This window comes from Olea europaea, chromosome 15 (assembly GCF_002742605.1).
Source record: "Olea europaea var. sylvestris chromosome 15, O_europaea_v1, whole genome shotgun sequence".
In the NCBI taxonomy this organism is placed as follows: Eukaryota; Viridiplantae; Streptophyta; class Magnoliopsida; order Lamiales; family Oleaceae; genus Olea; species Olea europaea.
The window spans coordinates 22,826,729-22,842,724 of NC_036251.1; the positions used below are offsets into that span (position 1 = coordinate 22,826,729).

Genomic DNA, 15,996 nt, shown 5'->3' on the forward strand with positions numbered 1-15,996 from the left:
CAGATGAATACATCATCGTCGAAATCACTCACAGAAATGAGGTATGATTCATCAATAGATCAACAAAATAAGTCAGGTCATCAATTTAATTTGAAAAATATTAACTTTTTTCCGTTTTGTTAATTGTTAATATAAATTTTTGTTGTCATATCTTAAATTTGTTTTCATATTTGTTGGATTGATGTCACCAAATAAAAGTTGCGATCATATTTTTATAAAACAACTGCCTTTGAAAAAGAGTGGATCATAAAAGTATTCATACTCAGAAAATGTTCCATTCAGATCTTCAACAATAGAAATAACCCCGTTGAAGTTTTAAAACAAATTTTTAATAATATTTTCAGGGTAGTAAGATTCAAACTACGTTGTTTAAGGACACAATCGAAAAATTCTTTCCCATGCATGAGAATTAAAAAATGCCGATTTAAAAATGGAAAAATAAGAGCAATCAACCTCCAATACTCAATATGAATGATGAAACTTCAAAATTACACTTGATCAATGCAGCGTTCCCGAATTTAACAGAAAATGAAGCTTCTTCTGATTATATGACACAACATAGAATTCTTTCAACCAAAAATGAGTATGTTGACTGCCTCAATGACAAACTAATTGGGTTATTTCCTAGAGAAAGTGAAAAATTTGTTAGCTTTGACGACACAATAGATGATACAAACCAATTTTATCAAGAGGAGTTCCTAAATATATTGTTGCCAAATGGTATCCCACAATATAAGTTAATCTTGAAAAGAAATTGTCCAGTGATGCTTTTGAGGAATCTGGACCCATCCAAAGGTCTTTGCAATGGAACAAGAATGATTTGTAGTGATTTCAAGAAACATATTATTCATGCAAAAACAATCGTTGGACAACATTCTGGAAAACAAGTCATCCTTTCACGCATCCCATTAACTCTAGCAAATGATGAAGGATAGTCCATTCAAATTCAAGAGGAAACAATTTTCAATACATCTATGCTTTGCAATGACAATTAACAATGCTCAAGGACAAACATTGCCTACTGTTGGAAAATATCTTCTTGAACATGTATCCTCTCATTGGCAACTATACATCGCAATTTTTCGCGGAGTTTCAATGCAAACAATAAAAGTTTTAGTAAAAGCAAAAGAAGAAAACATGTGGGACCTTGACAAAAAATATTGTATACAAAGAAGTATTATTGCAATCATATTATTACATTTTAGTTTATTCAACATTTTCACATCATATACATAATTTGATAAGTGTGTGTCAATTGTAATTTTCCCTTTATCAATATCAATTATTTCTATTATTTTAAAAAATGGTATTAGTAATTCAAAACTAGTGCGTATATCATTCATCGATACATAAGACGTGCAACACACATACTTACTACTAATCATAGTAAAAGAGACTTTCTATAATAATTCTGTACTTGAACATATAACTGTACATAATATAATAGAATAATTAAATTACCAAACATTGAAAATATTTTAGTTTTCCACTCACTTAATTATGTATGCAAAATCAACTCGGTTGGTAAACTGTCTAGATATTCGTCACCTGATATAAGATATAATGTTTAGATTAACAATTAATCATTTTAAGTAAGTTCAGCAGTTAAGTAGGCAATACTAAATTTTAGTCTTTTTATACTTGGGCAATTTTCCCAATTTCTTTAATCATTTAAGCTATTTTTCTTCCCTTTAACTTAATTTCATAGCTTACTATACTTAATTCAATAATTCCCTTTCAATAAGATTAACTTTTGAATAAGTAACATTTTACTTGTCGAAATTGAAGAATTTGGGCTTAATAGGATAAACCACTTATTTTCTAATCACGTTGGCAACTTTCCTATTTTCTTTTCCACTTCTTCTTCCTCTTTTTCTTTTCTTCTTTCTTTCCTTTTTCTTTGCGTCAGTTGGTTTCTTTGCTTCTCTCTCTCTCTCTCTCTCTCTCTCTCTCTCTCTCTCTCTGTGCGCGCATATATTAAGCCCCCGTTTGGTTCCCATTTTTATCTCAAATGCATTTTTTCCATCAAATCAATGTGGGACCTACACCAATATTTTATCATTTGATTTGAATTGAAAAATCCTAAGTTTCCAACTTTACCCTTTGTCAAGCATTCAGGAATTTGGTAGCTTCCACATATTGAAAAGTCAAATGAATTGATTTTTTACACATTTCCCAATACTTCATAACACATCCCCACCAAACGTGTTTCAATTATTGTACATGAACTGGGCCCTCCGTCGTCGCCCACCGTATTGGTTTAAAAGGTTATCACAGAAATCCGGCAGCAATTGTAACATTACGCGAACCTAAAATGTATGCGGACGGTGATTTTCACTTCACGTTAATTATCGAATTTTTCCAAAAAAATTTCGAAAATGAAAAATGATAAAGACCATCTTGAAATTCAATTGTACACTAATTCTAGCGTATATGTTCGTTGTAAATAATAAAATACTTTTGTACGAAAATAGGTTATGTTTTCAAAAAAAGTAACTTCGAAAAATAAAAAAACTTGAATTTGGAAACATTTCACTATATCAACTGCTCTCGAGAGTGTCTACGAATAGAAGTATTTTAATTTTATGACGAAGCGCTACGTACAAAAAATTTGAAATCGCACGGTGAACATTTGTTACGCGACGAGTAAAGTGAAGGGTGTGTTCGAAATGAAGGAAAAATACGACTTCAACGCGAATAATTGTTCGTATGAAACACTGTACAACTGTGTAGGTCCGGAGAAAAAAATATAGTTCATTGTACCGAGGAAAAGCATACCGTAAACACGTTAAAAAAGGGAAATACTTTGACCTATGATACTTTCCTGAAGGATGGTCAATAATTGGCCCCTACTGCATTTCACTTTTTACACCCAAGAAAGCAAACATTTTCATAAGACGTACATGCAAGGCTTTTGAATATTTTAGAAACGTATTGGCATCATGACTGCTGTGCCATATAATCTCGAAATCTGTCCCACTCACTTCGTTGGATTTTCGGTGCATGTATTTCGGCCTGTATTTCATCTTCTACGTTGGGAAGCTCCACCTCAGTTGCATCTTCATCCACCTCCGCTCTCGTGAACGCAATGTCAACCACTCCTGAATGCCTCATGAAATTATGTATTCCCATCGTCGCAACTACAATGGCTACTTGTGTTCGGAATAGGTAGCTGGGCATGCGATCCAAGATCTTTCACATTTCTTTTCACACACCGAATGCACGTTCAATGACATTTCTGCAGGACGAGTGCCTGAAGTTAAACTTCTCTCATGCATTTTGAAATCTATGACGACGTCCCGTTCTCTCGTCTCGAAACTGCTAGAAATGGTAAAGTATGTCAGACCCTTTGTAGGGGGCATATACCCAGGCCGATGAGCAAACTCGGAGTCAACTAAATAGTACTTTCCCGGGACCGGTAATGGGAAATGTATTTCCGGATCATGGATAGCACGTGCAAGCATGCGCGCATCATGTGTATTGTCAGAGTACCCTGCAAGCACGAACGTGAAGCATAAATTAAAGTCACAAGCAGCTAACACGTTCTGTGTCGGCACACCTTCCGCCCTATGAAGTTTACACGATCATGTCGCAGTAGCACAACTTTTACATGCATTTCGTCAATAGCTCCGATGCAATCTTCAAACAATAGATGTTTGCTCAGATCTGGTCTATGTGGCTCGACACCGTCGTTGTAGTTCTCACTGGGACGAATCATGCGCACTGAAAGCGCAACGACCGCACGTAGAACCTCTTTAATGTAGTGACATACAGTTTCCAAAGAATGGTTGAAAATTGTTGTCACCTGTCGATATCCCTTCCCGTGCGCTAATATGTATAAGAACATACCAACTTGCTCGTAGATGTCAACATGCTGGTTCGTAAGTAGCCCATGCTCATCGCATAACACATGAGCAAAATGTCAAAGCATTGCAGGATACATACAAAATTCTTCAAAGCACATCTTACTATTCTAGCCCATGGCCTCCATCATGAACATGTGACAGTTCCTTAAGAAAGAAAAACGTCGTATACGCCGCTGTTGCCTGTAGTGATATTTTCTTGCGTCATCGTCGGCGATTCTGCAGTATGAAAGCCAAGCGGTGGCATCGATCACCAAGTTGTAGAGAAACTGGTCGTCATCGCATTCATCATCTGAGTCGGACCCCAGAACGCAGTTGAAGTTGACGTCAGTTGTGACGCAACACATGATCAATTGGTAAAATTACACAAGAGCAGCGAGATATGGAATTCTGTGGAACGCAAGTTCGTCTCACATCCTCAAGCTCAACATTTTTTTCGTTTCTACTGCGTGCATGGCTTTTTATAGAAAGTGGGAATGACTGGGAGTACATTCTGTGCAATGGTGTACTGTAGCTGTCAATTTGAACGCACTGTATCAATAATTGTGCACTTACAAAAAATATTCAAGAGATTCTGTGCAACAATGTCCTATAGCCGTCTTCTTGTAGGAAATGCACCAATAATGGTGCACCTGCAAAGAATATTTTTTCGTGAAACGTGAATTTGTGTAGAAAATCTTTTTGTTCTGATCCAATCTCTGCTCCCTAACTTTTCGTGACAGTTTTTCAAATTTCACAAGTTTTAAGTGTCAACAATTTTTTTTAACGTCCAAACTTTTCGCGTGCGTACATGGTAACTTTGCAAGGCAAGATCGTGGAAAATATCATTTTACAAGCAGTTTGACCTGAAATGTTGCACATGTAAAATATTAACACGATGAAATGATCATGGTGAACAATCTAAAACGGTTTGCACATCACAGGCAAGCAGCACATTTTTATACAGTATTATTAAAAGGATACAGACAGTTGAGTACGAAAGGGAAACAATTTTTCGTGACAACACACAAGTAAATGTAACGCGTACAGTGAAATGTGAAATTACTTGCCCCGCTCATTGAAAAACCACTCAATCCATTCAAATTTCTCATCCACATCTTTCATAAAGGCGAGCATGTTTTGACAACGTCTTTTCGCCAGAATAGCACAAGCGAAAAAGTATAGAGGTGTACGCCGTTCGAGCCGTCCAGCCGCCAGTAGCTCCTCTATACAGGCAGTGCCGGTGTTGTCATTTGAGCCCATCATGGTATTAAGCTTCACCACCACTTCCTCTGCGGCACTTGTGGCTCGGTCGATGGAGAACGACAGCTCGCGTGCAGATTTTTTTGCTTCTTACCCCGTCGCGTCGCACCGGAGGACTTTCTTTTACCACCGCTTATGGTGTCAGATACGTTTAAGCGGGATCCACCGAGCATTTGCTCAGCCTCGTCACTTGAACCACTACTTTCCTCATCGACGGGGATTGCATCCCGAGTTTCTTCGAGCGCACTGTCCTCAAACAACCCGAACCCCGTTCGGCACAACTTAGTCGGCGTGACCGCGTACTTCTCCCCATCGTAGCTGTCGCCAAAAAGTGTACGATAGCGAATGTATATCTCACTCACATCCTTGTCTTTGAACTCCCTGTAGTATTTATTCTCCTGCGAAAAGAGGGATAGAAAAGAGGGAAGATACGAAAAAAGGCATTCCAAATGTACTGAAAAATACTAAATGGGATTGTTTGGTTACATATTGTGAAATATGTGTGCCGCGAATTGAAATAGTTACCCTTATTTTTCTGTTCCACCATTCCTCTGATGCGACGACTCGACCGGTGGATTCGTTGTACTCGACCCCGCTACCCTTTAATAGATAAGAGAGACGTCGGTAGGTTCGATGCATGGCGTCCCAATGGTTGCGTAGTTGTTACTTTGTCCAATTGTGCCCAGTGGCTGAGTTGAACAGCGTGGAGATTCGGGCCCAACCTTGTTTCGTAAAACACCGACCGTTGCGATGGCCTTCGGCAATGGTGGTCTCACAGGCTACAATAAATGTTTGGGTCTCCAAGGCATTCCATCGAGCATAAGATTTTGCGCCTGAGGCTTGACCCAGCTCCTGTGCAACGAATGAGCTGGGTGGCAGGCCATGTCCACACTGCAAAGACAAGCCGGGCATCACGCAAAAAAACATTTTACGTTAATATTCATTATACGCATATGAAGTCTGTAAAATAGCTACAGATTAAAAATTTGAACTTGACAAGAACGTACACGTAAAAGATGTTGTGCAGAAGTTCAATTTGGAAACAGACGAATGAACGATGCTATCATTTTAAGGGGGAATGCAGAGAGCACAAGCGCAGGGGTTTAACGAAGACTATGTTCTAGAAATTGCATAAAACATTCTAGTCTCAGTTTATGGTATTATAGGTCAAGGGATAGATTTCGTAGAAGAGTATACGGCCAAACAAATACTTTGGAAAAATGGTTAGCGTAATGCATATGGCAGTTGAGATGCGAACCCAGAGGCAGGTGCATTTCGAACTGCCACAATATCAATTTTGCCCAAAATCATACTCCAAAACATCCAACGAAGTTGATAACTAAGTATAATTACATTTTAACAAATGCACTAGAAACAATTTAATCCTACTTCGAAAAAAATGGTAGCGCAATGCGTATGGCAGTTGAGATACGAACCCAAAGGCAGGTGCATTTCGAACTGCCACAATATCAATTTTGCCCAAAATCATAGTCCAAAACATCAAACGAAGTTGATTACTACATATAATTACAGTTTAACAAATTCACTAGAAACTATTTGAACTCCCTATAATGTCCGGGTAAGTTGTTGTTTTACGAACAAGTAGACGGAATCAGAAAAGTTCGTGTTCGACGACCTACCGGTGTGCGGGTGGGATCCATGTGGTCGGCGCCCTTTCGAGTGTGGAGGACGTAGCTAACCGGACGGGCGACTGGGATTATTTGGTGGCGTTCTCGGTGGTGCGCGCGCCCTTGAAAACTGTCTGGGTCTTCAGAGAACTGGAAGAATTGTCACCCGGCTGCTGCAATTGAAGAAAACCCACCGTCAATTTCAGTTCGTGATCGGCCGCTGGGGTCTGTTGTCGGGTAGTCGGCGGTTTCAGAAGACGGGTTGCGTTTTCCTTTGGGGAGTAAGGGCAACAAATGGAAAGTGTGAAGAAAAAGGTTCTGAGGCAAGCACATGGGTTGTCAGATGAATTATTTTCAACGGTCAAATAATTCATTAAAGGGCAAAATTAATGGCCAACCAACAGGCCCTAAACTTGACATTTTTGACTTAGTTTTAAGCTTTGACTTTTATATTTAATTAAGGGATTACACGCAAAGCCCATAAAAATCCTACAAAAAAATTAAAAATGAGGGCGGCTATAAATACAAGAAAATAAGGCAATTGAAAGGGAGTTCCATATATTAAAAGAGAGAGAGAGTGTGAGAATACAATTAGAGATTGAATAGCGCAACTCAAATGAGAAAAATCAAGAAATTCAAGTTTTGAAACATTGATTGAAAGAGGAAGAAGATCTTTGTGCAAAATTAATCTCCTTTTTCTACATCTTTATTCAAAATCCGGTAATATAAGAAAATCTCTTGGGTGAAATATCTGGGGTAACATGTACATTCGGAACTATTTCGATCATCTCGGTGGTGCTCTGAATTCATAACCACCTCTTGTTTTTCCTTTTCATTATGAATAGCTAAATTTCATATTAAGACAAACAATGTAATTTATGTAGAACTCTTTATTTCTTTGATTCAAGATTCTTGTTATTTTATTATACATATGTTGATTTTGGTATGAGTTTAATGTATTGAATTACTTGATCACTAATTTGATGATTTTATGAATCTTTTAGGAATCGAAAAGTGAGTTTGAAGTTTTGACCACATAGTAAAACCTGGTAAATTAGTATAACGTATCTAAATAGACTCAATGAGAATTCAAGAGGAGTGATTGAATACAATAGAAGAATTGATCGAACACTACATTAAATTTTTTAATCTTGATTTAAAACTTAAAGATGATTAATATGTGAAATTGTTATACCCTAATATTCGTTCATTATTTGAATTATCAATAAATCTTTGTGTGCATTTTAATTAATTTCAAGTATTTAAACCTAAAAATCACAACAACATATAATTCTTTGATTGCTTTCATCAAATAGGAGTTAGAAAAATCAGATTAAGTCCTAAAGTATAATTCTCGTGGAAACAATAATCCGGATTCAAAGATCCATTATATTATTTGTTATGATATTGTACACTTGCAATAGAAAAACGTAACAATTGTTATCGCATAAGTATGTTCCAGAACAATTTTTCTACGTCTCAAATATGAACTTGAATTGCAATTTCTGACCAGGAATAGTATTCTTACAATTATTATCCTACAATGATCATTTGCAATTTATTCCCTAGAAAATGAGCAAAACTCATTTCTGTCCATATCTTTTCGAAATTTTTAGTTAAGCTAGGATAAATTATGGAATTTATGAGCATCAATTTGTCCATGAGTTTCTACACATAACTGAAGGAAAGTTACATTATCTTCATCATTTGATTGGTTGGAGAAAAAATATTTTACTATTGAGACACAATTCTTACCTACAAAAATTCATTACTTTGTAATGGTGTCAAAACTACATTTTGTTGGCATGATTTGTGCTTAATTATAGGAAACATCACTATGGCTTTCAGATTGATATGTTACTTGGAGTTTTTCTATAATTATTTTAACTAGAACAATTAGTTATTTGTATACCTCTATATATTTTTTCTCAAAAAGAGATGGATATGTGAAAAATTTATCCAGTATTGTTGTTTTTGGAAACTTCGTGGTCGACCCGATTAGGCATATGAGCTTATTGCTAAAATACAAGAAAGTAGACCATCACTTGCTGCTACTTCAAGTCTTCAATCACTTGTAATGGAGATGAGGAAAAGTCGGGTAACTTTAGTTATGCTCTATGTACTTCTGCTTTTGAAACTAATTTGGCTATGGCATCAATGCTTAGCACATCCATCATTTGGCTATATAAAGCATATTTTACCTGTTTTATTTGAGTCTTATAATAAAGAATCAAAATATTATACTCGTGAGACGGTAGCTAAAAACCACCATTCTAAATTTCCAAAAAGTGATACTGTAACATCAATGCCGTTTACTTTAATTTATCAGATGTATGGGGACCATCTCAACATTCTACTTCTTGTGGTATGCGATGATTTATTATCTTTATTCATGATTGCCGTCGAATTAAATGAATTTATTTACTTAAGCACAAGAGTGATGTAAAGAATGTTATTAAACAATTCTGCGTTATGGTCCCAACTCAGTTTTCTACTACTATCGAAGTGTTGCGTTCAAAAAATGGAGGTTAATATATTTCAAACGACCTTGATATTTTCCTTGAGTCACAAGGCATCATTCATCAAACATTTTGTGCTAATAACCACAACAAAATGGTGTTGCCGAACGATGCAATCGCCAACTCCTAGAGATTACTAGAGGTTTCTTATTTGATAAGAATGATGCTGGTAAAGCTTTGATATAAGCTATGAGATTATGGATGTCATTAACTGAGTTCATTCTTGTGCTCTTGCATTTCAATGGAAGTTAAAATATTAATTTACAAGGTTTCAATAGAATTTACAATATATACACCCTTATAGAGTAAATCCAAAAATCATAGAGATATTTAAGTAAAATCATATAGTAAATTATCATAATCTATCATTTTATGACCTTAATGAACTTTGTTCTTAACTGCTGCCTTTTCAATTGATTTTATTCTTTTTTATTCTTTTTTTTTTTTTAAATATGCATTTAAAGTTGCTTTTTTTTTTTTGGGTACTAAAACCGAATTCAACATCATCTCTAATTTTTTGCAGAGCATATTGGAATTTTATTTTTATTTTTTGTAGAAAGTAATTATTTTAAAGATGCGATTCTTGAAAGACTACTTGTAGAGAAACAATCAGTAAAAAACAGTTATCATCCAAACTGTAATCATCTCTAGTGGGCATATTCAGTATCTTTCTTTGTCAGTAGGTTATTCCACTAATGAATCACTTTCACTAGGATAATTCAAGATATGCTCAACATCTGTCAATTTTTTTATTTTTTATTTTTTTGTAGTTTTGATTAGAAATCACTTTACATAATTTATCAATATATTATAAATTATTCATTCATCTATAAATTAAATTATTTATTTATCAATTAATTAATTTAATTTATTTATGGATTAAGTATAATACTTTTAAAAATAATTGTTTTTTCGATCTTAATATTCTTATTTTATTCATGTTTTATTGTATGAACCCTTGACTTGAGTCCCTACCCAAATGCCTCCAAAACCAGTTATTCAGGCGACAAGGAAGTTGGGAAAAATGACATAAGCAGTTGGGGGAGGAAGCAATGCATTTAACATTTTGGTTGGAAACCCGGACGGGAGTCCTTGGATTATGCTAAATTCCTCTATACTTTAAAGTTACTTCATCATTAGAATCTCCATTTTGTAGTGTTTTTTCAAACCTCACTATGTTATATCGTTGTCATGTCGAATAATGCCATTTTATTATACTTCTATTCATTTTTGAGTTATGATGTCATCCTATTATACATTTATCAATTTTTTTTTTTTTAGTTTGGTTGGCATGTTAAAGATTTTTCATTTAGAATTTATTGAAGGAGCCCATTTCTCAAGTTACAATTGATAGCGTATGTGTTTTCAATTTGTGGAAGCTTACCATTAATCGAATTGACTATCATGAAAATATGTGGTTCAAATGATTTAAAATAAGGTTGGAATTCTAAAAGATTACTTTTAAAGTTTCATGAACTCAAATCATCCGATTAAACAAGTCAAATATATTAAATGAATATATCATAGAGCTGAGTTATTGATCATACGTATGTAACGATTTATTTATATAGACTAGACGACCAATGCATGATTTTAAAGATGTCTTGTATCTAATGTCGTTGATATAACAAGTTAAGTAATTCCGACAACTAATAAAAAGAACCACATAAAAGCATTTGTATGCTTTCAAATTTTTAGATAAGTCGTTGCGGATTTTTTATCCATTCAATTTTTTTCTTATTTTTTTGTATTGTTTAATTATTTTAAAAGGAATTTATTTGTACTTTTTAAATAGTTATGGGACTCCATTTGCAGTTCTTCCTTATTTTTTGTTGTTATATAACTTTATTTTATTTTGTTTATAAATCCGTTATTTAATGATCAAAATAGAGAGAATAACAAGTTTTGCTAGATAATTGAAAGTCGGTGATGATCACTTAATACTAAAAAGTTTTCGATGATAGATTTATTAAATTTCATTGTTCTTGGAGACAAAAAGTACAAATTTCACATAGAAACGCCCCCATCCCCAGCACGAGACGAGTAGGGCAGGCGGAGCGCGAATGGGTCTTTACATTTGGGAACAATCTTAACCACAAACATTTAAAAGTACACTTTCATAATCGACAAACTTATGAAATTCTTTCAAGAACTAGGAGTTATTAATTAAATTAATTAATGTTACAATAATATTAGGGTCACAATTATATACTACAAATTATAGAATGTTACAGTTACGAAGACATAAAATTAAGATCACAAGTACCAATTTAATCACAAATAACACTTTTTCATGGATTACAATTTATTTATTGGTCACAACTTATTTATCTTGATCACAAATTATCAAATTCAATTATCACAACTTATTTAGCGATTACAAATTTTTAAAGTAATTGATCACAACTTATTTTCCGATCATAACTTATCGAATTAAGTGGTCACAAATTACCCTTCAACGTCACCCCCATCCCATCACCTTCACTACTATCGACACCAGCCAAAATATGTCACTACTTTAGATCCACACCCCACCACCACTTCAACCTTAGCCTTCAACAAACCACAACCACCATCACCTATACCCTACCTAACCACCAACTACCACACCACCACCATTGCACCACCACTATCACAGATTCACATCATCGCAAACACAACATCGTCCCAACTAGCATCATCGCACCATAATTTACCATTGCACACACCACCACCCTAGAAAGTAGCAGTGAGCACAACATCTCACACATAATAACAATGTACCAAGAAGCAGTGACACTCGCTGCTGCTTATAACAGTGGCAACGAGCATCGCTGTGCATGCCTAGGTTGCACGCTACAGTGTCATCGTTAGTGTCGTAGAAGTGAGGAAGGTGATTGAGCTAGAGAAAAGTGAAATGAAGTTGAAGTTTCTAAAACCTTCGGTTTGGGTAGAAAATGAATTAGGTTTGGGGTAGGGTAGGGTAGGGTGGGAATGGGTTACACCTAATTTTTGAAATATTACCTTTATTATCTGATTATTGAAAAATATATGTAGATATAATTTCTTCTTTAAATATTGTATTTCAAAATATAATTCAATTAATTATTTACCCACACCCCAAGCCCAAATATTCATTCCCTTCCTCATTGTCAACCAATTATCTCTCTACTCTCCTTCTCTCTACCTTGCTGTCACCACCAGACGTCGGAGCAGTGTGCACGAGGCTGAACACCGTTGCTGATAGAGATTTGACTATCATTTGCAATGTAGATCAAGCGATGCTTCGCCGCAACAACTACTTTGTCCCTACATCGATTTGCAATGGTGGCAATGCTATAGTGGCAAAGGCAACTTGCGCAATGAATGATGGTAGCGATTGTTGTCGATGGTAGTAGATCAATGGTAGTGGTGGATCTGGCGGTGGAGGTGAGTTTTGTGGTAGCGGTGGCTGGCGACGGTGGTGGATCTGACGATGAAAGTGACTTTTGTTGGATCGAAGATGGATTAAACGATGGCGTTGTTGGATTTGGAGGTTGCGGTGGTGGTAGCCGTGATTTTATTAATATAGACAGTGGTGGCGACGGCATGGTGGTTTTTGTTGATATAGGCGGCAGTGGTGATGACGCCCAACGGTAGGTTTTTGGTGGGAGTTGTGCTTGTGGAATGGTATATTGGTAGTGGTCGTGACAGTGGTTGTGTTGGTAATGGGGAGATGTTGGTGGCAATTTGTCTATCGGAGTGGTGGTGGATCTGGCGTGACGATGTGGTGGTATTTTTCTACGATGTGTTGATTTGTTTGAGGTGGTGGTATTGCTATCGAGATGTGTGGGTGGTGGTTCTAACGGGGACGGTGGTGCTGCTACTGTTGGAGGCAATTGTGAAGTGGTGATTGCAAGTGTTGATGGAAGTCACAAATTATTTGGTTGATTGTGGCCATTAAATTGGTTAATCCGTGACCAATAAATAATATGTGACCAATAAAAAGATAAATTGTGACAAAAAATAATGTGTGACTTGTTAATTTGTGTTTAATTATTTGATAATTTGTGACTGTCTAATAAGTTGTCACTTATAATATTTGTGATTTGTGACTAATAAATAAATTGTCACATATAAATTTTTGATTTGTGATCGATGAACAAATTATGACATACAAAATTTTTAAATAGTGATAGTATAATAATTTGTAACATATAAAAATTCTGATTTGAATCGAAAATATGACCAAATTGCGTAGATTTGTTACCTTAGTATATTTAATCAATTAATTAATTAAATCATAAATAAAATTTAATAAGTGTATGATTTTTGAAATTTGAAATTTGAAATATTTGTTCTTACTTTTGAAATTGATGATACTTATTCTCTTAGTTATGAATTTCTTCCATCTTTAAAAGTACGTCTTTATGTAATTTCCACTTGGTGCCTTGTGTAGGCGAAAGTTTAGGTCCAATCCAATTACCAGCCCACTTGCCAATCCTTTCAATGGCTGCCTAATTTACCGAACTCATTTAGGTCCAATCCAATTACCAGCGCACTCGTCAATCCTTTCGAAAGGCTGCCTAATTTACGAAACCACGAGTTCTTTCATTCCATGTGCTCGTCTCTTCTGCTGCAACTGGAGGGAGGTTGCTGGCGAAAAAGAAGAGACTTTTTAAAATTTTATGTAGTTTCGACTTTCAATTATTCATGTTTATGTGTTTTATTTATAAGTAATAATAAAAAAAGGGTACAAATTTAGGAGAAGACTAGAGGCGATCTCATCGTAAATTCCAAAAAGAAACATTTACTAGTTAGAAGAAGGGGAATATTGTAAATGAGATTTATAAGGTATTTAAACTAATGAAACTCATGTGGTCTCATCCCGATTCTCATCATTATATGCCTTTGATGTACTTCGTCTCCTCAACTTCCACTTCAAAATCACTACTCATTTTTTATTGAATCGATCTATTTTTCATTCTCCAACTAGAATATATATGTCCGTCTCATCTCCATGCACACGTCCAAAGGCATTCCCTTTGTAATCATCTTTCAATGGAAAATTGTAGCTTGAACTCGTGACTAATAAATATTAATTACTGACGAATTTAATTACTATTTTGTGATGATTTATTAAATATTTAATTATTATGAAATTGCAACCTTGATCCTCAACCTATACATGTACACGAACCATAAAAGGGGACAAGTCGGTCCTCTTGTACACGAACCACCAGATTAAATTTGTACACGAACCATAAAAGGGGACAAGTCGGTCCTCTTGAATATATTCAGTCTTTCTTTTATTCTATTAAATTGACAATTATTTTGATGAAAAAGCATTTCTACTCTTAATTTTAGTAAGAAAACTAATAACGACGTAATTGCTATTATATTCTTTATTTGAAAATGATATTGAGATTCAATATTGAAATTTGTTTTTTATTAATCATTAAAAAAGCTTTGCTTGACTTAGTTTGACTTTTTCAAAAATACTCGTGTATAGAAAAATGCATGCAGCAGTAAGGTTGGATATGGATTAGTCCGGTTCGATTCGGTTCTAAGGAGAACTAAACCAAATTCAAATTTTTGGTCATTTAAGCCATTTTCAATGTATGACACCAAACATCAAAATGAACCATTTTTTGGTGCAAAACAACTTCAATGCAACACTATACTTTGCACCATTTTGGTGCAAAGTGTACAAAATCGTTTTTACCCTTTCTTTTCACTTCCCAAATAAATTAATTAAAGGTATTTGTGTCATTTGTGCTATATATTATTTAATATAATAAATTATTATTTTATTATTATTATTTGCATTTAAAATAAAAAATAATAATCGCTGAACTAATTAAAAGAAAAAAATTAAAATATAACAAACACGATTATTTGCACTTCAAAATGTATTAATAGATCATTTGTAAAAAAACACATGAATTTCGAGAATTAAATTGCAATAATATTTCGACTTCGTAATATCCTAATTTGAAATATATTGCACTATTTTTTAATGGCATGATTTAATATTTTTATTGTTGTAGTTTTTTAATTAATTGTACTAAGGTTCTTACATTTATTAATGAATTTAATCTTTTCCGTAATTTAATGTAATTATTTTAAAATAATTAAATAAATAATGTTCCAAATAAATAAATTATTAAGAATAAAAAAAGGGAAGAAATTTGTTAAAAAGTATTCATTTGGTGTATTTTGGTGTAATGATTGGAGATGAATTTTAGTTTGGTACAAAATTTGATACAGTACTAGAGATGGCGTAGAGGAAATTACACACAAACCTGCCTTTTAATTTCCTATTAGAATAATCAGGTACAAAAATTTATATTTCAAAAATTAGATGCGCTTATCCCATGCCCACCGTAGCAATACCACACTTCGACCGAGGTACTTTTAAAATTGACCTAATCAAATCATCTAAATTCCACATTGACTTCTCAACAAAGAGATATTATAAAAATGGCCTATCCAATGTTAAAATACAAAAATACCCTTAAATACATTATACAATTACCAAAATTGATTTTTTTAAAAGACATCAATACTCTTTCACTTTACAAATAAAAATCAAACACTTTCTACATTTCTTATTTATTTACTCCAACACAGATAAATAAAACACTCTCATCCTTCATCTGCTTCAACTGTAGAAACTAAAAAATTTATCGAAATCGAAAGTCGAAAAATTTGTGGATATGAATCTCGTCAATTCAGTAAGTTTATATACGCAAATTTAATCTTATTTTTGTTAAATTATTGTAT

General features: G+C 34.4%; 2 protein-coding genes across 2 annotated transcripts; one reads left to right on the forward strand and one right to left on the reverse strand.

The window, feature by feature from the left end:
• The first annotated feature begins 467 nt into the window (after positions 1 to 467).
• LOC111411403 lies at positions 468 to 935 on the forward strand. The gene has a single exon (XM_023041938.1). It carries the CDS (start codon positions 468 to 470, stop codon positions 933 to 935), a length of 468 nt encoding a protein of 155 aa, XP_022897706.1.
• Positions 936 to 5,119: 4,184 nt separating this feature from the next.
• On the reverse strand, positions 5,120 to 5,744 carry LOC111411404. Its single transcript, XM_023041939.1, has 2 exons — positions 5,631 to 5,744; positions 5,120 to 5,503 (listed from the first exon to the last, which is right to left on the reverse strand). The coding sequence occupies exons 1-2, from the start codon at positions 5,742 to 5,744 to the stop codon at positions 5,120 to 5,122; spliced, it is 498 nt and encodes a 165-aa protein (XP_022897707.1).
• Positions 5,745 to 15,996: the final 10,252 nt, after the last annotated feature.